The 22,612-nt window shown below is 39.0% G+C and overlaps 1 protein-coding gene across 1 annotated transcript in view; it reads right to left on the minus strand.

The window, feature by feature from the left end:
* PPM1L (protein phosphatase, Mg2+/Mn2+ dependent 1L) overlaps positions 1-22,612 on the minus strand; it is a 293,781-nt gene that overhangs the window by 81,323 nt on the left and 189,846 nt on the right. Inside the window, exon 2 of the mRNA XM_044920178.1 lies at positions 14,491-14,665. Within this exon, the coding sequence (XP_044776113.1) occupies positions 14,491-14,665 (175 nt within the window). The remainder of the gene's footprint in view (positions 1-14,490; positions 14,666-22,612) is intronic.

A 22,612-nucleotide genomic window follows, 5' to 3' on the forward strand; every position in this document is an offset into this window, starting at 1 on the left:
TTTTTGCTTCTTTACTTTTTCTCTACACAAAAGAAGAAGCAGCCAAGAAGCAACAAAGGAGAGGAAACTTTACTGAGGGCAACTGCTGGGTCAAATGTAAAAATAATTTCTCTAGTTATTCTATTCATCTATTTTAAAAATGTAAAACAGAACAGGTCATCAAATTATTTAATAAATATAAAAAATTTAAATGTGATGAATTTTAGAACATAGCCAGCCAAAGGAAAGAAACAAAGAAAGAAAAATAAAGTCCAGGAATGAGGAAGGAGAGAGAGAGAGAGACAGAAACTACTACCAGCTACAGAGCAGTGCCTTCATCTTGAAGCAGTTAGGATACTGCTGTGAATACGAAGCTGCAGTCTCACACCTGCAGACGTACCTGAAGACTCTGGCCCAGATGTTTGCCTCCACGCCAAATTCTCATGTTGAAATCCTAGTATGATAGTATCTGCAGATGGGGCCTTTTGGGAGGTGATTAGGTCCTGAGGGCAGCACCCTCTGGAATGGGCTTAGTACCCTTTTAAAAGAAGCCAGAGAGAGCTCCCTAGCCCCTTCCACTGTGTGAGGATGCAGTGAGGAGTCAGAAGTCTGTGAGCAAGAGGAGGGCCCTTACCGGATCATGCTGACATCCTGATCTCGGACTCTAGAGTCTGCAGAACTGTGGTAGGTAAAAACTGTGAGAAATAAATTTCTGTTGTTTATAAGCCACCCAGTCTGTGGCATATGTTATAGCAGCCTGAATGGACTAAGATACTGGGCATTGCATCAGGAAGTTCTAGAAGGAAAGGTCTTTGTGAATGAGAGGAGTCAGAAGTAATATTCAAAATATTTAACAACTGATACATTGATGGCATTGGCACTGGCCAAATGAAACACAAGCTGCAGTTGTGGGAAAGCACGCTAAGTCTAAACAGCTCTAAGACCATCCTAGTGCTGAACGCTCCAGCTTTGGACTTAAGGGAAGCAGGATGAAGATATGGATGAGAAAATGAGAGGACAGGTGATAATAGAGAAGGGAGGCGAAGGAGCTGGCAGAATTAAGAGTAGATATTTTTACAACTCAGACTGTGGTAGCTAGCCTCTAAGATGCCCCCAGTGATCCCCACCTCCTGGTATTCATACCCTTGTGTGGTCGCCTCCCACACTGAGTTAGGATCGGTCTTTGTGACCAATTGCATATGGCAGAAATCATGGTATGTCACTTTCAATATTAGGTTATAAAAGACGCCGTTTCAATGTTGGGTACTGCCTTGCTCTCTCTTAGAGGGAAGCCACGTAACAAACAGCCTTATGGCGAGGCCATGGGGAAAGAACTGAGGCCCATGCCAAGAGCCACATGAGTAAGCTGGAAAGCAGTACTTCCAGCCTCAGTCTTCAAAGATTGCTGCCCTGGCTGACAACTTGACTACAACTTCACAAGAGAACCAACCAGAATTCTGGATCTTCAGAAACTGTGTGAGGTGATAAAGTTATTGTTTAAAGCTGCAAAGTTTTGGAGTGATTTGTTATGCAGCAAGAGATAACTAATACACAGCATTAGGAAAAAGCAAAACCCAAAACAGAGTACCAATACACTTGAGGAATTGCTCTTCCATTCAGGACAGCACAAGGAAGAAAGAGGAGGTTGACAGAGCCAGTATTTTGCTGGTTTCTGTTGTGCCCTGTGTGGGAAGTTAGCTTATGCACAGTAGCAGATAAGTAATCCTCTCTACCATGAAGGGGTTTGAAAAATGCCCCTGTATACCAAACTAAAAATATTCAAGTTAGGAAACAGCAAAGGTAATAACAAAAAGGCCATCACTGTTAGAGCATCTACCCTATGTCTGTCATTTTCCATACATTATCTTTAATCCTCATAAAAAGCCCCATACGGCATGATATTATCATAAGGAATTATCCTGAAGCCAGTTTGGCTTCAAAGCCTAGGCTCTTTTCATTATGCTATACCTCCTTGCAAGAAAATCAGCAGAGGTTTGTCTATAGTTCGGGAAAGAGAATCAGACTAAAAGGTCAAGTAAAGCAGCAAGTCAGGTGACTTGTCAGACACAGGAAAATCAAGCTTGGGTGAAGCAGAGGCAACCACCAGGAAGTAAGATCAGAAAATGGTGAATCCAATACAGATTCCAAGATTCAAAGGGGCACATGCACCCCAATGTTCATAGCAGCACTATCAACGATAACCAAACTATGGAAAGAGCCCAAGTGTCTATCAACTGATGAATGGATAAAGAAGATGTGGTATATATATATATACAATGGAATATTACTCAGTCATCAGAAAGAATGAAATCTCACCATTTGCAATGATGTGGATGGAACTAGTGGGTATTACGCTAAGTGAAATAAGTCAGTCAGAGAAAGACAAATACAATATGATTTCACTCATATGTGGAATTTAAGAAACAAAACAGGTGAACATAGGGGAAGGGGGGAAAAGAGAGAAGGAAACAAACCATAAGAGATTCTTAACTATAGAGAACAAACTGAGGGTTGATGGAGGGAGGTGGGTGGGGGATGGGCTAAATGGGTGATGGGTATTAAGGAGGGCACCTGTTGTGATGAGCACTGGGTGTTATATGTAAGCGATGAATCACTAAATTCTACTCCTGAAACCAATGTTACACTATATGTTAACTGACAAGAATTTAAATAAAAATTTGAAACAAAAGAAAAAAAAAAAAAGAAAATGCTGAATCCACATCAACTCACTGCCCATGAGTCCTGTTCTCTTTCAGGTGAACTTTTTTTTTTCCCCCAATAAGCCTAGCTCTCACTGTGCTCTGGTACCAGGTTGACAGAGCCAGTATTTTGCTGGTTTCCGTTGTGCCCTGTGTGAGAAGCGATGAATCACTCGCTAAGGGCATAAAGGCTTCCAAGAGCCCTATGGTAGAAGCCCTGGAGCCCAGGTGTTCATTGGCAAGGTACTGAGTTGGTCTCACTACTGACCTTCTCTGACCTTGACATTGAGTTCCATGATGATGACCTTGTTGCTTAGTTCCTTTCTTGACTTATTCCAGGGATATACATGACAACTTAGGGGTGAAAAGCTTTACTGAAAACAAGCAGAATGGCTTCCGGCCTTATTATATTCTACTTCCAGCATTGAAGACAAGGGGAAATGTACTAGGAAGGTTTGTGTAGTTTTATTTATTTTTTGAAAAATTAAAAAAAAAAATAGAAAAGGCATGAACAAAGTTAAAAATTCGAACAATACAAGAGGATAAAAATGTAAGTCTCCTTCCCCAGCTTCTCCTCTCCAGAGTAACCACTGTTGTGAGTTATCTATGGAAGGTAATTAATTTTTACACAAGTGAAAAGTGGGATCTCACTGTGCCACTCAGGTTGAAGAGCCCAGGTACTTGAATTCATTACCCATAAAAATGAGGATTAGAGGATTCAGTTATTTTGGTTTGAGCTGGGAAGCTCCCAACTGTTACATCAAAAAAAATACCCTCTCCTTTTGTCTTCTGCTGTATGTAAGATTTTTCTAGAAATGCATTTGAACACTCTCTGCATTGGATAGGGCCACATGCTATACTAGAGCTTTGAAAAACATGAATAACGTATCCTTGGCTTTTATAGATGGTTGTTATGCAAGAAATGACAATAAGACAAACTCACATGTGTTTCCTATGAAGTTTTCTTTAAGATTTCATTTGTTGTGCTCGTATGGGACATCCCCTACGTACCATTTTGCATCCTCTTGGTCCCACCTCTTAACCTGGCCACTGGTGCAGGGACGGGTTCAGCCCAGGTACAGCCTTGCCCTGAGCCATTTCTCATTTGCTTCCTTCCCAGGAGCTTCCCTGATGCCAAGGTGTGGGAAGCCTGCCAAATCCACTCAGCACTCAGGCATAGGTAAACCAGAAGTGCGGAGAAGTTCATGTCGGTGGCGCTACTGTTGACAAACGAAGAGTGGGACTAGTAGCTAAATGCTTCCCCTTTCACCTCCTGGTGGATGGTTCTGGGATGCAGTTCATAAGCTTTCTATGTAGGCATAAGCAGCAGTCACCCTCTGGGGAGGCCAACTCCATAATGAGTCCTCATATTAGCTTTCCCTTGCTTCCTTTTTCATTCTCAATGCTCTTCACTCCCATTCTTTGGGACTGCATTCTCAAATTAACTATCTTCACCAAGGCTTTTGTTCTAGGCTCTGCTTTAAGGGAACCCGGGCTGAGATAACGTTGTTCAATGTCCTTTTACAAGCTGCCTTTTGAAAAAGTCTGCCTAAGCTCGAGTACCAGAAGAGACGTTGACCCCATTGAAAAACGTTTTTATTTTGTCTGTTCTTCATGGTTAGTACATTTGCTGCCTTCTCTTTCTTGGCCTTGCTTTTCTATTTTTATTGGAACATCATTATCGTATGTGTGTATCTATTGATTGTATGTAAATCAAACTCTGAGGAAGCAAATAGGACATAAATAACAAGAGTGCCATTTGTGTTACCTCCTTGAGCAAGAAGGACTGAGATCAGAGGAACAGAAAGCCCAGACTCAGGTAAGGAAGAAGCCAGTTAAGGTGTCATTTTGAGGCAGGTCTCACTTAGAAGATGGATTTATAGAGACAACAGTCAACACTAGCAATAAATTCAAAGGGAAAGGGCTTCGAAGTCGACTGTCCTTCCCCATTTCTTAGCCAGAGCCAGGGACACAGTGGCCGTGTGTGTTGAACAGTGTTTGCCCCAGTGATCTCTCTGTGGTTGATTTACAGGTCCCTTGGACTGATTACAGAACGACGGGAGCACATTCAGGTGCCTCTAGAGGGGAGGAACTGCAGAGATTCTTCATCACACTGGCCTCATCAGAAATGGCCTAAGCCACACAGCCTTGAGACAAGGACATTAACTAAAGAAAGAAACACAGAGAATTCCTCCGGGCAAGAGAGCATGGCTAGAAAACAGTGCCTTTCAGAAGGCAATTTACCAAATGAAACTTCGGAGTGTCTAGTAGCTCCCAAAGATTAAATTTAACATTCTTGCAAAGTGACATTAAACAGCAGTCCAGCTGCCTATGATTACAGATCTTCCAAGTCTGAAAGTCAGCCAGAGGAGGCATTTTGCTTACATCTCACTACTGCAAATGGACAGTCACGGTACATTAGAAATTCTGGCCCTTTAAAAACTATCCTATTTTTCCCTACAGACTGAAGGTTTTACAATTAACTTGGATCTCATTAAAATTTATTACAAGCATTCCAACGAAGTCTGTAGAATCTTGGTCACAAAATTCCAATAGTGCCGAGAGGAGGAGACACAGAAAGTACCAGCAGCCTGTCTCTGGCTGGCCAATGCAGCCTAAATTGTGACCACCTGGTACAATTATTTTCTTTGAAGTGCACACATTTTCTTCAGTCCCCGTAATCAAATACTACTTTAGAGCAGGTAATAACATTACTTCCCTTGTGGCAAACAATGACAACTTGATTAGAAAGATAAACACAGCTCCATTGAAATGTTTTAATCACTAGAGGTGGCACTTCCTGATTCTAAATCTCAGTGTTAGCTTGCGGTTTCCAGTGTTCTCAGTAACGTTCTTTAGAATTTAGAATTTTATTCTGCACACTACAAAACTTGGACCAATGTCTTTTCAGAGTGGATATGAGGCTTTCTGTTAAAAATGCAAGAAGAAGGGCGCCTGGGTGGCTCAGTTGGTTAAGCGACTGCCTTCGGCTCAGGTCATGATCCTGGAGTCCCTGGATCGAGTCCCGCATCGGGCTCCCTGCTCGGCAGGGAGCCTGCTTCTCCCTCGGACCCTCCCCCCTCTCATGTGTTCTCTGTCTCAAATAAATAAATGAAATCTTAAAAAAAAAAAAAAATGCAAGAAGAAGTTGGGGACCGTGATTTTTAAAAAAATAACTCCCCACCATATCACTTTTACAAAATTCAGTCTGAATTATCTTTTCTTTAAATTTCGGAGATCTCATAAGAAAACAGGCAATGCTGACAATATATTGATGTAAGCTAATTAATGTAAACTAATTAATATTATTTGGAGAGCAACATTTAAAATGTGGAAGATGGGAGCGCCCGGGTGGCTCAGTCAGTTAAGCGTCTGACTCTTGGTTTTGGCTCAGGTCATGATCTCAGGGTCATGAGATGGAGCCCCGTGTAGAGCTCCACGCTCAGCATGGAGTCTGCTTGAGATTCTCTCTCTGCCCCTTCCCTGACTTGCGCACGGGTGTGCACTCTCTCCCTCTCTCTTAAATAAACAAATAAATCTTAAAAAAAAATAAAGTAAAATGTGGAAGGTGATGCTATGGCAGAGGGCAAGAATAGGTACTGGCACACAGTCATAGGAAGAAAAGAACAAATAAAGCATTAGTCACAATAAGCCTGCCTTTAAAAATGCAACTGACATTACGGTTAAGAGGCTTATGGAATCTCTTATGATTTTCTGATTTAAGAACATTTCCTCCTCCCAAACCTAATTCCTTCCTCCTCTACACATTTACTATCCTCCCAGCACACCCTCTACAGCACCAATTGCACTGTCCTCTAGCTCTATGTTTCTACTGCTGTCTGCGCACACACACACACACACACACAAACACACACAAACACACACCTGCAGTGAAGGACCACATGGTCATCTGGGCATTCCCAGTGGAGGCACCATGCCTGGCTCGCAGGTGCTCAATGTTTACAGAGTGAATACATGAATAAACCAATGAATGTCAAATGAACTAAAGACAGAATCACACAATGGTAAAGCTGAGAGCAACTGAAGAAGATACCTAATGCAATGTCCTTTTTAGCAGTGGAAGAAAGCAAGCAGAGAGAGGGGCAATTTCCCGTCCCGGACATGGAGACCAGCCCCAGGGCTCGTGGATCACATTTTTGGATACTTTCCAACAGCTATGCCTAGAGTTTTCTAGTTTGTAGATGGCAAAGTCACTTTGTTACTACTCCCTGACCCTTATCTTTTGGCTTTTGAAATCCATGATAAAAAGGGGAAATGGAAGAATTATAACTGAAATTCAAGTTAGCATGGTTAAAAAGATTGTTATCGTTGGCCAGAGAGTTCTCAGTTTAAAAATGGATTCTGACTACCTATTTTAGTCTTCTGCTCCCATTGTTACATGACTAATAATTGGCTGCATTATGAAAGTCCTCATTATGTTTTTGTTAATAATACTACCATTCTCATCTTTTCACAGACCTCCAAATTCAGGGATTCTATATGGTGATGAGAACTGAAATGTGGATAAAAAAGGGAGGCACCATGCTGGAAATATTAAAAGGTTATGTGAATGGTAACTATGGCATATCCACTCAATAGGTTATTACGCAACCATTACCGATGACTTTTCTGAATAGTTTTATAAGAGCATAGAGAAATATGACTACATTTCAGTCTTAAGTGAAAAAAATATAAATAACTGGGCATAAAGAACTAAAATCCAGCAGAGAAAAATGAGTAAAAGTAATTATACTAAAGACGGTGGTTACGTTTAAGTGGTAGAATTAGAGATTATCTTTTCTATTTTGCCATTTTAAAAAAATGTCTTAAAATGTATTTCTATTACTCTTATAATGGAAAAATAAAACAGATTTAATTTTTTACAGAAATTCAGAAGCTGGGGGGCACCTGGGTGGCTCAGTCGGTTAAGCATCCAACTCTTGATCTCAGCTCAGGTCTTGATCTCAGGGTCATGAGCTCAAGCCCAGTGTTGGGCTCCATGGAGCCTACTTAAAAAAAAAAAAAGAAATTCAGCAGTTGGTGCCAGAGGTTGCACAATGAATACTGAATTTCCCTTAATACTGTTTTTCCCTTTTTTCCAAATCCTGTCATCAAGGCTCTGGCAAGAGTATCTTTTGAGCCCAGAAATGAGGTCCTGATTGAAGATATAATGTAAGGAAACCTTAGTGTTACTCCTTCCCTCAGGACATGTTTGAGAAACATACTGAGAAATTCACTCTATTTATTAGAGTGAAGAACTTCCTGCACATGCCTTTTACTGCATTTCTTATGTTCTTAGAAAACCTGAAAGGGCCCTAAATAATTCACAGTCTCTTTCCTGGGTTTGGTTTCCCCTTGGGTGTTCAATTTTTTCCCCATGACAGTAAATGGCTTTCCTTTTGAGATCACGAATTACTCTGACAATAATGGCTCAATTAAATCGTAGGTGTAACTTCCAGGTACCGTCTATTTTAAGAAGAATAAAATAAGTTCAATTGGAGGTAACCCTCTGGCTACTTCCTAAACTGCTCAGAGCACATTCTCCACCCTTTTTAAAAGCTATTTCTCCAAAACATCCATCATAGTACTTGGTGTCTTCACGACAGGTAGCTTTGCTTGGGTACAGCTCCCGGGAACTTCTAATGCAGAGCTGCATCAGGGAATCACAAAGCCAAGGCTGAAAAATTCATTGTATGTGATTGCCTGACACTTGTAAGTGGATCTGCAGGTCCCCAGCTTTAACTGATGCCCAAATGAACACAATAAACAGCCAGCTGAGTTCTCTCCTTCCCTCATCTGCACTATCTGGTTCACGTTCTACTTGTAAGTGCTCTTTCTACAAGGTGGAAACACATGCTCTCCGGAAAGCTATATGGGTTTCAAGTAAACTGTCAGAACAGAAATAAAATCCTTACTGGTCTTAGGTTTAACTCTGAGAAGAAGCTCTGATCAGTAACTTAGGCAACTGCGTCCGAGGCCTGCAGCAAGATGGCATGACTGGGCAGGCCACCCTTTACAGGTACACTTGGCTGTTCCCCAAAGGAGGAGGTAAGCAGCTCTTTAGTCCTGTTTCCCATGCCTTAGTGTTCCTCAGTGTGAGGCAGAGAATATCACTCTCAAATAACTGGGCCTACTCTCCTCAAATACAAGGCATTACAGGCCATACTACTTTATCTTTAACAAGAGAATATGTAGTTAGTTATTCATGCCCAAACTAAAAAAACAAAACAAACAAAACCTTAAAAACAACTTGAGATTATTTAGAGAAATATGAATAATATACCAGCATAAAAATAAATAATAAGAGGAAAGATTCCCTCTCCTGCGATTTCGGCCCTTCAACTTTTGCCCACTATGACAAATTAAGAAAATTTATGTTAATCATGCTCTGTGAGCAGTGTGAAATGCTATTTTGATCTCTTCTCAAATCATGCCACTGTTTTCTTTGTAAATGTCTCTATGTTAAGCCCAACCTACTGAAATGTGTATGAACCTGCACTTCAATTCAAATAAAAACATTAATAGATCAAATGCAAAATACACCCTACTTTTTATTCTGAATTTTGCTTAGTATTAATAAATGCTAATAAAAATATCTAAGCTGTCTTAAGGAGGATCCATGAATGACGGACGGCTCAGAACCTCTCCTTCCAAAATCTAGTTTTGCTTGACTCTTATAGTCTCATTCCCCATCCCACTAACAAAAGTATGTCTAGGCATTTTCATGCGCAGATGCCAGGAAAGCTGACAGATGGCTTTTTTAGTCAGATATTTTGTACAGATTACACAGGTTGTGTGAGAAGAGAAGAGAAAGACAGTAGAGCAAGCAGAAGGTTCAAGATGAAGCTACATACAACCTTGCAGAAACTATGGCAACCTGACTTTTCCAGTGTCAAGAGACCAGTTACAGTTTTAGAAATGGAAGACTTCCATGAGATCGTGTCCAAGCCTTTTATTTAAAGATTTATTTATTTAAGATTTATTTATTCACTTGAGAGAGAGAGACAGAGAGAAAGAGTGTGAGCGTGGGGAGGGGCAGAGGAAGAGGGAGAGAGAAACTTCAGCAGACTCCTCACAGAGCATGCAGAGTGCAACGCAGGGCTTGATCTCATGACCCTGAGATCATGACCTGAGCCAAAACCGAGTCAGACATTTAACCAACTGTGCCACCCAGGCGCCCCTATGCCTTTGATTTATGGGAAAATGGGCCTTAGGGAGGTTTGCTGACTCACTCAAGATCATACACCTGGTTGGCAATAGAGTTAGAATACAGTCTGGGTCTCTTGGTTCCAGGTACTCTTTCAATTATACCACAAAACATCTTTATTCCTGTCAAAACTTAAAGATAAACCACTTGGATGAAAATCTCTCTAAACCGGTTTACACAATTCCTATTTTTATATACAAAATATAATTAACATTCTCTGTGAATTAAGGTCATTACTATGAAGATCAATGATGTTAACTCTATAATATAGAGTATGAATGCTGATCTTGCAGAGTACAGTACAATGCTGGGAGTATGCAATTGCTTTTATGGATTTCTGTGGATTTCCTCTACTTGTATTCCTCACTGCCCTCAGTGTCTCTGCTCCAATTATCATCCCTTCCCCCCACCTTCTAATTCTAATTTTATTTTTTTAATTTTTTTTTAAGATTTTATTTATTTATTTGACAGAGACACAGCGAGAGAGGGAACACAAGCAGGGCGAGTGGGAGAGGGAGAAGCAGGCTTCCCATGGAGCAGGGAGCCTGACGCGGGGTTTGATCCCAGAACCCTGGGATCATGACCTGAGCCAAAGGCAGACGCTTAACGACTGAGCCACCCAGGCGCCCCCTAATTCTAATTTTAAACTCACGTTTTCTAAAGTCTATTCTCTAGAGCAATATGAAACGCAGAACAAATGCCCACCATATTCACTGCAGCATTATTCATTATAGCAAAAGCAAAAACAAAAACCATAAATGTCCAATATGGAAGAATGTTTAGTGACTAGTACTTTCAAGAACAGAATATTGTGCAGCCATTAAAATTATTTTCGCATAAAGAGGTTTGATAATGAAGAAGCACTGATGTACTAATGTTAAGGGAAGAAAGCAGAATATAAAACTGCAGAATATCAACCATATTGCAAAAATGCTTTGATCAGAAATACACAAAAATGTTTACAATGGTAGGATTATTTATAATTACTATTCTCTTATACCATTCTACTTATCTCTATTTCTGCAATAAAAATGCAACACTCCAAGTCAGAAAAAGAATTTTAAAAAAGAAAACATCGCATTGGAAAAATATAACCTAACTGATGAGAACAATATAAAATAAAAATATATAGATTCTAGGTGAGATCTAAAGCCTCTGCCGTACGGGTTTGTCCATGAATTCAGCAACATGGTAAAGTTGCCGGTGGCGTTTCCTTACTTCCCATTTCTTTGCTAAATTTCAGGTATGTCAGGTTGCCGGATATTTGAACTTCGGATGAGTAAAGCATCAGGGTCTGTATACTTAAAGGAAAAGAGAGAACACTGAGAAGAAAAGACCAAGAAAGAGGAGGGAGGGAGAAAAGTTCTAAGCCAATGCTTTCAGACAAGCGTCTAAGGATTTTTTTCATTAATTGGTTTTTAGAAGTTTAGAAGCCACAGATGGTGGCAACTGTCATTAAGTCACTCAGACTGATTTATCAGTGGATGAGCATTAAAAACAAATTAACCTCTCTAGAGATCAGGCTAGTGTCCCAATTAACAATTAACTACTGCCTCGAACTAGGAGAGCTGAATTAAGAATGCGAGAACATCAAAGCCAGGATAGCATGCGAAGCTAAGCAGTTGAAGCAGATAAGTGTCTTAGTATAGGATGTTTATATCTGAAGGTACTGGATAGATAGATAGATAGATAGATAGATAGATAGATAGATAGATAGATAGTTTTTTTTCCCCAATTTTCTATCCCAATTCTTTTGTAATATGATGAAAAATTTTTCTGTTAAATAGCAATATCTTTTTTGTATTTTCTCTTCTTTCTTTAAATGAAACCTTTAGTACATGGGTAATGGAGGAGGAGGCAGTGACCTTTTGATCTGACAACACGCAGTGACACTCATTTATTCATATACATATACTCAGCCCCCATAAAATGTGTCACCTCATGCAGGACTGAACAAGGGCAAACTGAGCCCAGAGTAGGTGATTTAACAAATAGATGTTGCTTGACTTCTCAAAGCTTCTAAAGATCATTTTTCAAAATTTCATTTTTTAAAAATTTCCCTCTGCCTTTGTGAACATTATATGCCAAGAAAACACTCTTAAGAGTATTTTAGACTGGTCTGAGGGACAGACAAGATCCAAATCTGTCCTCACTCAACATTAGTAGCATTTGCAATATGATTTCTAAGGACTTCCCCAAACATGCTATGTTTTATTATAGTAACCCTGTGAGATATTACTAGCCCAACTTCATAGATGCAGAAACATCTAATTTGCTAAAGATCATACCAATATTAAGGTAGAGGGAAAAGTCCCCCTTTAGATCTCTGGCTCCCAATCCTGTATTCTTTCCACTGCTTCATACCGCAGGCTTTACTGATAACTTCCATGCCAAAGTATTTGCCCCTAAAGTCCACGTACAGGGGTACCTCGGCAGATTAGTAGCTGCTTAACAACAGTGCAGGTGAGTGAAAAATTATTCCCAAAGAAGTTAAAATTGAGTGGGAGGAGGTTGAGCCTGATGTTCATTGCCACCTTGGTCTCCACTTGGGCCCCTTCATCCACACAGACTGTGTCTCTCTTCTCTTCATAAAACCATGTTCATCATTTGTCCTTCATGGTTTAAACGAATGCTGGCCCCAAAAGAATTCCATTAAAAATCTGAGCCACTTTCTCTATTCCTTTACTCCACATCCCTCAGCTTAACTCTGATAGTGTGCAGCTATTACGGAGTGTTCCTATTCCCCAATTCTAAGGAATTTTTCTCCAGAAGCCGTACACAGATGTTTGAGCTCCCCAGCTAGACTTTAAGCAAGATCTGTGTTTTCTACATCTCAGATTCCTCCCCACCTTTTCAACACTCTTCGCCCTGTCTTCCAACTGCCTAGGATCAACAAATGCCTTCCTAGGGAATGAGAACCTGCATGAGTGTGGGGAAAGCCCAGCTGGATTAGTCAGTAGGAGGCTGGAGTCCCAGCTCTACATCTAAGTGTGTGATTTCAGGCAAGTCTATGGGTCCCGGTTTTCTCAACATAAAATGGTTGCGGGAACACGAAGTGGGTGGACTACATGAGATCTATGATCTCTAAGATTCTGTGAATATTTATATTATTTTGATTGGGTTGATCACAGCCTTACTTTATTTCATTAGGGATGAGAGAGGAGATAAATGTGAATTCCAAAGAAAAGAATGTTAAAAACAAGACAAATACAGAGATCAAATAACTAGCCCCCTAGCAGGCAGAAGAAAGCCAATGTGTCTGGAAAATTAATAAGCAAAGGAGAATAAGAAGGAGTAGAGGGCGCCTGGGTGGCTCAGTTGGTTAAGCGACTGCCTTCGGCTCAGGTCATGATCCCGGAGTCCGGGGATCGAGTCCCGCATCGGGCTCCCTGCTCGGCAGGGAGTCTGCTTCTCCCTCTGACCCTCCCCCCTCTCGTGTGCTCTCTGTCTCTCTCATTCTCTCTGTCTCAAATAAATAAATAAAATCTTTAAAAAAAAAAAAAAAGAAGGAGTAGAGATGCCTTGGGCTAGAAGTGTGGATCCTGTCTGACAGGGATGTAAAGGGCTTGGAGGGTGGAATGTAAATGGGAGCGGATCGGTAACTAGAAAATTGCTATAGTGGTTAGGTGTATGTAGCGTGATGTTTGCTTTTTAAATCTGCTCTTCTATTTGCTCTTCAAGCTTGAAATCAAATGTTAAGAATGTCAGCACAGAGAATGCTGAGATCATGAGGAAGAAAATAAAATGCAAACTAACTTCCTTGTGAAACTAAAGACAGAAGTTCCTGGTATTAAAATGGGGATTAATATTACCGACGTTTGACCATTAGCAACCTATTTTCCTATATTTTCCTCCATTTGGGAGGAGGAAGGGGTAAGTAATGACAATTTTAATCAGACTATTTCTCCTAAGTTTAATTTTATTAAAGATTTTTAAATTCCAAGTAATACTCTACTGGTTTCACTAAAATTGGGTTTTAGCTGACAGACCTTATAATAGATTAAAATGGTGTTATAAGGAGGTCTGCCCATGCCTTGATTAAGAAACTCCCTTAGATGGGATGAATTTATGGCAGGGTGTGAGCCAAAGTCACCAATGGGGTATTAAGGATGAGAATTCATCTGAGGAGCTAAAGGAAAAGAAAGTCAAGCCTTGAAATGTCAAGGAAAAGAAATGGTACCTCTTTAGAAAAGAGAATCTCTGAAATTAAAAAATAATACTTGAAGCAAGTAACAATCCTGGGATTATTGGATGTAAAAGTTTTTAGTTGGTATCTAAAACTGAAGTGATACTTTCAAAGATTAAATCAATAAGAGTACGTGGTTCATAAAAGGCCAGAAAAATTCCATTAAAAAAAAGAGCAAAAATTTTAAAGGGATTTGATTTAAGAGCCATTTTTAGAAGTCTCTTGATGAAATTTTTGATACTAAAACTGCAGAGAAGAAACTTACTGTTAATCCATGTTATATAACTTTGAATCCAGTCTGCCCTCCATCTTCTACCTCAGAAAAGGGCCTAAATTTAACCAAAGTCTATAAAGACATTTCTGTGGGAGCAAAAGTCTGTGTGTGTGTGTGTGTGCGTGTGTGCTAAAGACAAACATACCTGCTTCATCATAGGATACAGTCAATTTTTCTAGCATTTCTCGGTCAATTGACAGAATCTGCTGTTCAAGGATGGTCTGGTAAGACAGAACACTATTTTCTTTGTCCTTCTCGTAGTCCTGAAGATGCTGTTTAAGGGCCTCTGGGAGTCTCGATTTTACATATTCAGCTGCAGTCTGCAGTTAAAACAGGTAGAGAACCCCATTAGTATTTCTCATCTTAGGCTTTTCACTTCCCCATGAAACCAACCCTTTAGACAAGCATATCCTTGTCATTATCATTATTGGATTCCACTCTACCAAGTACGATGAATCTTCAAATAGAGAGACTCACAGACCTGTAGGATTTTTTTTTTTAAGATTTTATTTATTTATTTAATTTATTTGACAGAGAGAGACACAGAGAGAGAGGGAACACAAGCAGGGGGAGTGGGAGAGGGAGAAGCAGGCTTCCCGCTGGGAAGGGAGCCCCATGCGGAGCTGGATCCCAGGACCCTGGGACCATGACCCGAGCTGAAGGCAGACGCTTAACCGACTAAGCCACCCAGGCGCCCCCTGTAGGAATTTTCTACCAGGTTTAAAGGTATGAAAGATGATGGGGGACTTGGTTTGGCATAGAAGGAGTTAATACTCAGCGTTTCAACTATTCCACTGAACTCTGAAGGCCCCATGATGGTAATTTTACTGGATATAAATCTGACTTGCCCTTGTCTAGAATGCAGAAGCTAGTCACTCATCCCAGCAGTGAACCCACCTAAGCTATGACATCCACATCTTTGCTTTGATGTTCTGTGCTCATTAATGCTTCCATGGGAACTCTTGTGAAGTGAATAGAAAGGAGAGTCCTCTGTTGGGGCTGATAATGGAATAATGGGATAAACAGAGAATGAAGAGATCTAAGACAATGATGCCCCTTAACCTGAAAAAAGAACTGTTCACCAATGTCTTGACCTTTATATATATATATATATATATATATATAAAGAAAAAAACATATGTATTTATATAATTTATGTATATTTATATATATATTTATATATATGTAAAATATATATATACACATATATTATATATATGTAAAAATATGTATATATATGTAAAAAATATATATAACATATATATATAATTCTTAACTTGTTTTCTCTCTGCTACACAATCCGCCCAAAGCACTCCTAACTAATAACCTCTGAAATTACATGCAGAGCAGTCCTGCATCATACACATAGGGTTTGAAGTTGATAAAATAAAGGCATACGTATATTGTTTAAAATTATACTCACAAGGACTTGAAAATGTAAATAAAAGAAACTGTTAAAAAGGACTGTCTCTGAGATATGTGCCTGGAAGACCCATCCACATAGTTTAATATTTTTTAAAAAATTCCTGTACAGCTATTAATTGCATAATTTAAGACAAGTTTGAGTTAAACACATGCACAGACATATATACAGTACAGGCTCATCAACAGGAGTTTGTTGTAGGTTTTTTTTTTTTTTCATTTATCAAACAGTATGCTCTATAACCTTTGGGGAAAAATGAGATAGGTCTATATGTACCGACAAGGAAGAACATCATGGTATTACTGTTAAGGTTAAAAAACGAAGTCACAGAATACCAGTGACAGTATATTCTTTTTATGTAAAGCATACATATATGTGTATGTTGTATTCTGTAATATCATACGTGTGGGAGATATTGAGGGCTATATTCCAATTGCAGAACATACTCACTTTTTACTCTCCACATTTCTGTATTGTTTCAGTGCTCTTACTATTGTAATTTTTAAGAATTATCTTTAAAATTTTTTTTGTAAAATTCATAGTTTTCCTTTTAAATGTTAGCACAATTTAAGATAAAAAGAAGCTTGCCAAAACAATGACAACTGACTTCCCAGGAAAGGTCTACTGGGAAATGGTGGGGAAAAATTATAGGTCAGTTCTCAGAGTTGCCAAATACAGGACACACTTATTATTTCCAGGTATACATTTAGATTCCATAAGTCAGATGGAATTACAATTTTATAATATCACCAAACATTGTTCAATTCCTCTGCCAGCTAGTTAGTGCAGAACAAATAAAATTATTCCATAAAATATAAATGGACTCAGCACATTAGCACAGCATATTTAATTCTAGAATTTAATAACAATTTTCTCCTGATACTGAAAACGAAGAGACACACTGCTGAATAACTATTTTTAGACTCATACTACCTTGCTATTCAGTTTAACATCTATCTGTAATTTTTTTCCTTGGAGATAATCTATGAGGTACCAGAAGTAATTTAAAACATACATTTTACAAATATTGGTATACTCTCTATTATTTAAAGCATACACATTTCCTTCCAATTGTGTTTACCGATTTGCTTTTCTAATTAAAATCATGATATAGGTCTTTGAACAGAGTCTCTCTATTTTTTTTTTTTACTATGTTGGAGTTATATTTTGGCATTTCATTTTTTTAAAAGATTTTATTTATTTGTGTTAGGGAGAGAGAGAGAGCAGGGGGAAGAGCAGAGGGAGAAGGACAAGCAGGCTTTGCGCTGAGTGTGGAGCTAGACACGGGCTCCATCTCACCACCCTGAGATCATGACTTGAAACCAAGAGTCGGATGCTTAACCAACTGAGCCACCCAGGTGCTCCGGCATTTCATTTCTAAAACAGTATAATATCATGTATAGAGTTCTTTCTGTTGGGAAAGATTCTCAAGAGGAACAGAAAGAAAGCAACTCTAGCAAAATACTAGATTCCGTCAAGATATTTCAAAAAATCACCTTTATACTGAGGTGATACTCTAAATGTATTCAAATGGCAGTTAAAACCTTATGTTAAAAGTATGAACCTTTGCTTAAAAAGAAGCTGTCATACAAATACCATATCATCTTACTTATAATGCAATCTAAAACAAAACAAAATAAACCTGAACTCAGAGATGCTGAGAACAGATTGGTGGGGTGAGGGTGGACAAAACAGATTAAGGTGGTCAAAAGGAACAAACTTCCAGTTGTAAATAAATAAGTCTTGGGGATATCATGCTTTGCATGGTGGCTACAGTTGATAATACTGTATTGTATATTTGAAAGTTGCTAAGAGAATAGATCTTAAAGATTCTTATCACAAGAAAAGAAATTGTAACTATGTGTGGTGGCAGATGTTAATTAGGCTTATTGTGGTAATCATTTCATAATACATACAAATACCAAATCATTATGTTGTATACCTGAAACTAATATGTCAATATACCTTAATACAAAACCAGGCTGTCATCTTATTAACTGAGATTATAATTATTCCACAAGTAATAGATAATGCAAAGAAAAATTAAATTTAAATTTTCACTGGAATTTTTAAAAAGTGAAAAATGAAATTAAAATTTAATTATCTATTCTTTAATCAATGAGAAGTACTACTGGAAGTTTAAATCCTAAATTGCAGGTTCTTATAATCAACCATGTCAGAAACAATAATATTGTTATCATTATCAGTATCTTGCATTTGTGTGGTACTTTATACTTTTCCGAGCAATTTATGCTGTTACCATTCTGTTTGTTCAGCATAACTTTGAGTGAAAGTAAACAACTTACTGGTTTTGGCCAGTCCTTCACATCCTTCAAAGTTTGGCTCAAATGCTACAAATTCTCTTAGCGAACACACCTAATAGCAGCCAACAGCCTTTCAAGTTTTTATACAGGTATTTGTATAGGGGTAAGTATTTCAGTTCCCCAGTTTGGCTGACATAAGAACTATATTTTATACATCCTTGAGTTTGCCCAATATGTTTCAGTGCTTTGCACCAAAGAAGTTTAATATCTTGACTATATCCAAGATTCAGGTACTTTGAGATAGCTTTTTTAGCCTAATGACCGGTATAAAAATCTTCTGACAGTTCATAATTATTTGCCTGCAATCTGAACTTGCTTTCATGATTCCAGATAGAGCCTAGGAGTCATTTTCCACCGGCAAATGGTACTATACTACATTTCCTCTTTAATTATCATCGATGCCATTATTTTAGGAAAGCAAACAGCTTAAACCCAAATCATTTATATGCCAAAAGAGCAAATTATGTACTTCACATACAAAACCGTATATGAAGCTTCATGTAATGTGCTCCTCTTAATAATTGTTTGATTGCCTCTCTCCTTGTCTTTTTTAATTCATTCAGCAACGGGCTTGCTTCCGCTAGGGACCCTCAGAGGAGTCATGTGGACCGTACCTCAGAACTGGGCCCCTCAGCTAAGGGTTGCCTTGCAGAGGTTCACTCTGCCTACAAGTTCAAGTTTGTGCTTGTTCAGGTGGCAGCAGCGAAACCTCAGGGCAGAGAGTGGAAGATGCATAGTTCCCAGGTTCCCCAGGTTACACCTGAGCAGATGGTCAGCAGCTGGAAAGATGAACTGCAAGCTTGCGAGGCAGGACACAAAAGGTGTCCAGCCAGAGTACCTTCTTACAGAAGTTGTATACATGCCAACTTCAGTCTGGAAGACAGTAAAGGGCCAGAGGAGACCCTGTAAAAAATACTCCAAAGGATAAAAGAAAAGCAGGATGACTACAGGTTTAAATTTGGGAACCTCGTAGGTAGAATGCCGATACCGGTCGTTAGGCTAAAAAACTATTTACTATTACAGTGGTATGTTCTTTAAGAAATAACCAATATATATGAAAGAATGGGGAGGGTTGCAAAGTATTTTAAACACTGCTAAATGCTTCACAATTCATCTTAAAAATCTGTCAGCCAGCCAATTCCAACTTACTGAGTGTGTGCTGAGTAAAGTGCATTAGACCCGCCGCTGCTATAAGAACAAACCTCTGCCATAAAGGAACCTGCAAGTTTAATGTGCAAACAAAACACACACATGAAATACTGGAAAAACACTCCTCACAAAGCAATAAAAAAAAAAAAAAGCATGAATCTTGAGATAAATTAACATATTTATTTAATATATGAGCCATATTAAGTGCTAAATGGCCTCTAGGAAGAAAATTTAAGGAGTGGGGACAAGAAAAGAATCAAGAAATCACTGGAGTTTAAAGATCAGTTTTGAGGTAAGAGGTACTTACTGGAGGAAAAAAAAGTAATCTAGAAAGTAGTGAATGTGAGTTCATAGAAAGAAATATTAAGAAATGAAGTTGATAAAAACTAGGAGTAAAAGAGAGCTTGGCAGTTGTAGAAGTTTTAACTCCCTTTTAAACCAGGGCGTTTTGATTTGTAGCAGTTAGTAATAGGAAATACTGAACATCTTCGAGTGAAATAAATGATCATATCTCGTTTGAGAAAGAATGTGCTTGGAGCTGAGTTTAAAGTGCACTGGAGTGGGGCGGTGCCTGGGTGGCTCAGTAGGTTAGCGTCTCACTCTTGATTTCGGCTCAGGTCATGATCTCAGGTCATGAGATTGAGCCCTGGGTCAGGCTCCGCGCTGGGCATGCAGCCTGCTTAAGAGTCTCTCTCTCCCTCTGCCCCCATCCTGCTCTCTATAAATAAATAAATAAATAAAAATAAAATGCACTTGAGGAGGGTACCTGGGTGGCTCAGTTGGTTAAGCACCCAACTCTTGATCTCGGCTCAGGTCATGATCTCAGGGTCATGAGTTCAAGCCCCTGTGACAGGCTCTATGCCCAGCGTGGAGCTTACTTAAAAAAAAGAAATGCACTTGAAAAAAATTAAAGTATGGAGACAAGTAAAAAGTCTGAAGGAAAGGAAAACTGGCCTTTTACACTGTGGTTGGAGTATAAATTGGACAATCTCTTTGGACAGAAAATGAAAAAATGTAATAAAAATTTTAAAACACTTTATAGCTTTTACCTAGTAATTGCCTTTCTAGGAATTTATTTTAAGAAAAAAGTTAAAGATAAGCCTAAAGATTTGGGTGTAAACATGCTTATCAAAGTATTATTCATGATAATGAAAATCGGTCTTGAAATTGGTTGACTGAATTATGGAGCATCCATGCAATGGAATACAACGCAGCTATTCAAAGTCACATTATGAAAGAAAGAACACTACATTATGGGAAAATGTTCATAATGAAAAGCAGATTACAAAGCAGTTTGTATACTACGTGTGTGAGGAAAAAATTGGCTGAAATATATTAATATTGATCACAGTTATCTCAGAGTAGTAAGAGTTCAGGGGATATTAATTTTTTCCTCTATGTAGTTTTCTGTGTTTTCCACATTTTCTAAAATAAAAATGGCAGGAAAGACATGCCCACTTTCTATGTGCCAGGCACCGAGCTGAATGCCTTATATGTATTCACTTCTTTAATCCTCACAACAACCCTGAGAGGTTTCTACAGATGAGAAGACAGACTCGGGTTAAATAATTTATCCCTGGCTCTGCAGTAAGTGGTGGAGCAGGAAACACCAACCGTTTGTGAGCCAAAAGAGAAAGACTGTGGTCATTCCTTTGTAAGGTAAAGCAGGCCCAGGCTGGGATAAAGACCCTGAGAAGAGAACAAAAGAGCACTTGAGCCAAGCGTGGTGACAGATGGGAAAGAAAAACATGTAAAATGGCTTGCATGTTGCAAAACTGGAAGCTAAAGATGAGGTTGGTGATATTGAGAGTAAATGGGAAACCGGAGTAAAGTGGAACAGAATAAACTTACTTTTGAACACTGAGCTGTAAGCCTGAAGACTATCCACCTCCACCATCACCTCTCAAAAAAGAAAAACCTCCACAAGGAGAAAGTATTAGACTTATTTCATAAAACTCAAAAGAAAAATACCAGACAAATGACTTTGGTTACAAGTGCTAGGAAGGCAAAAGCTATCTTCAAGAAAAGATATTAGGTGATATTGAATTAAATTTTAATGGAGCCCCCATTTGAGAAAGATCACGAGCAAATTAGACCTACGTTCAAATCACTTTTAGTATTTTTCCCTGAGAATTTGCAGAGGTCAAGTTTCTATCCATTTTGAACAGATATAAAAACAGGCTTCTGATGTCGTTAATGAAAATATGCTTTACAATTTTGATTTAATACTGCATATTTCATAGCTGTGGGAGTTTTGAGTTTTTTGTCCCTTCCTTTTTAATCAAATATTCTATCTTATTACCAATTCTAAGACTTAGACTTACCATATGTAATTTTATATTTAAAAATTTTAGGTATGGTGTGTTCAAAAAAAAAAGAAAGCTCCCTCTAAACTCAATAAATTCTTACTTAGAAGATATTTTTAAGGGACGCCTGGGTGGCTCAGTCGGTTAAGCATCTGCCTTCAACTCAGGTCATCATCCCAGGGTCCTGAGATAGAGCCCCACGTTGGGCTCCCTGCTCAGCCAGGAGCCTGCTTCTCCCTCTGCTGCTCCCCCTACTTGTGCTCTGTCTCTCTGTCTCTCTCTCTCTCTGACATATAAATGAATAAAATCTTTAAAAAAAAGATTTTTTAAAACCAAGAAATGGATTTTTTTTAAGATTTTATTTTTTAAGTAATCTCTATACCCAACATGGAGCCCAAATTCAGAACCCCAACTAGATCAAGAGTCGCATGCTCCACCTACTGAGCCAGCCAGTTTCCAGCCCCAAGGAATGGCTTTTATCATTAAGTTTGTAATGATCTGTGTTATAAATGCTAGTCCTGATGTAAAGACCCAGTTTCAAAGCAACATTGAAAAACTAACAAATGAGATTCGAAGATTACAAAACTGGAAATGCATCTTAAAAAGACATACCCTCGGGCGCCTGGGTGGCTCAGTCGTTAAGCGTCTGCCTTCAGCTCAGGTCATGATCCCAGGGTCCTGGGATCCAGCCCCGCATCGGGCTCCCTGCTCAGCTGGAAGCCTGCTTCTCCCTCTCCCACTCCCCCTGCTTGTGTTCCCTCTCTCGCTGTCTCTCTCTCTGTCAAATAAATAAAATCTTAAAAAAAAAGACATACCCTCTTTTGCCTCAAAGATGGTCTAGAGTACGCTTTGCCAAGATAAAAAAGAAGTTTCAGAACTTCAAAATCTTTCGAATTCTCTGATTTTATAAATTACCCTCCCCTTTTGTTTTATTTAATGCAAACGCGGATGTGGGAGCACACGCGCGCGCATACACACACATACACACAAACACACACAATTGTAATTGGCTGAAAGAAATCCTCCATTGACATGAATGGGACAAATAACTGATAGCAGCACCGT

Source organism: Neomonachus schauinslandi, chromosome 1 (genome assembly GCF_002201575.2).
Source record: "Neomonachus schauinslandi chromosome 1, ASM220157v2, whole genome shotgun sequence".
In the NCBI taxonomy this organism is placed as follows: domain Eukaryota; kingdom Metazoa; phylum Chordata; class Mammalia; order Carnivora; family Phocidae; genus Neomonachus; species Neomonachus schauinslandi.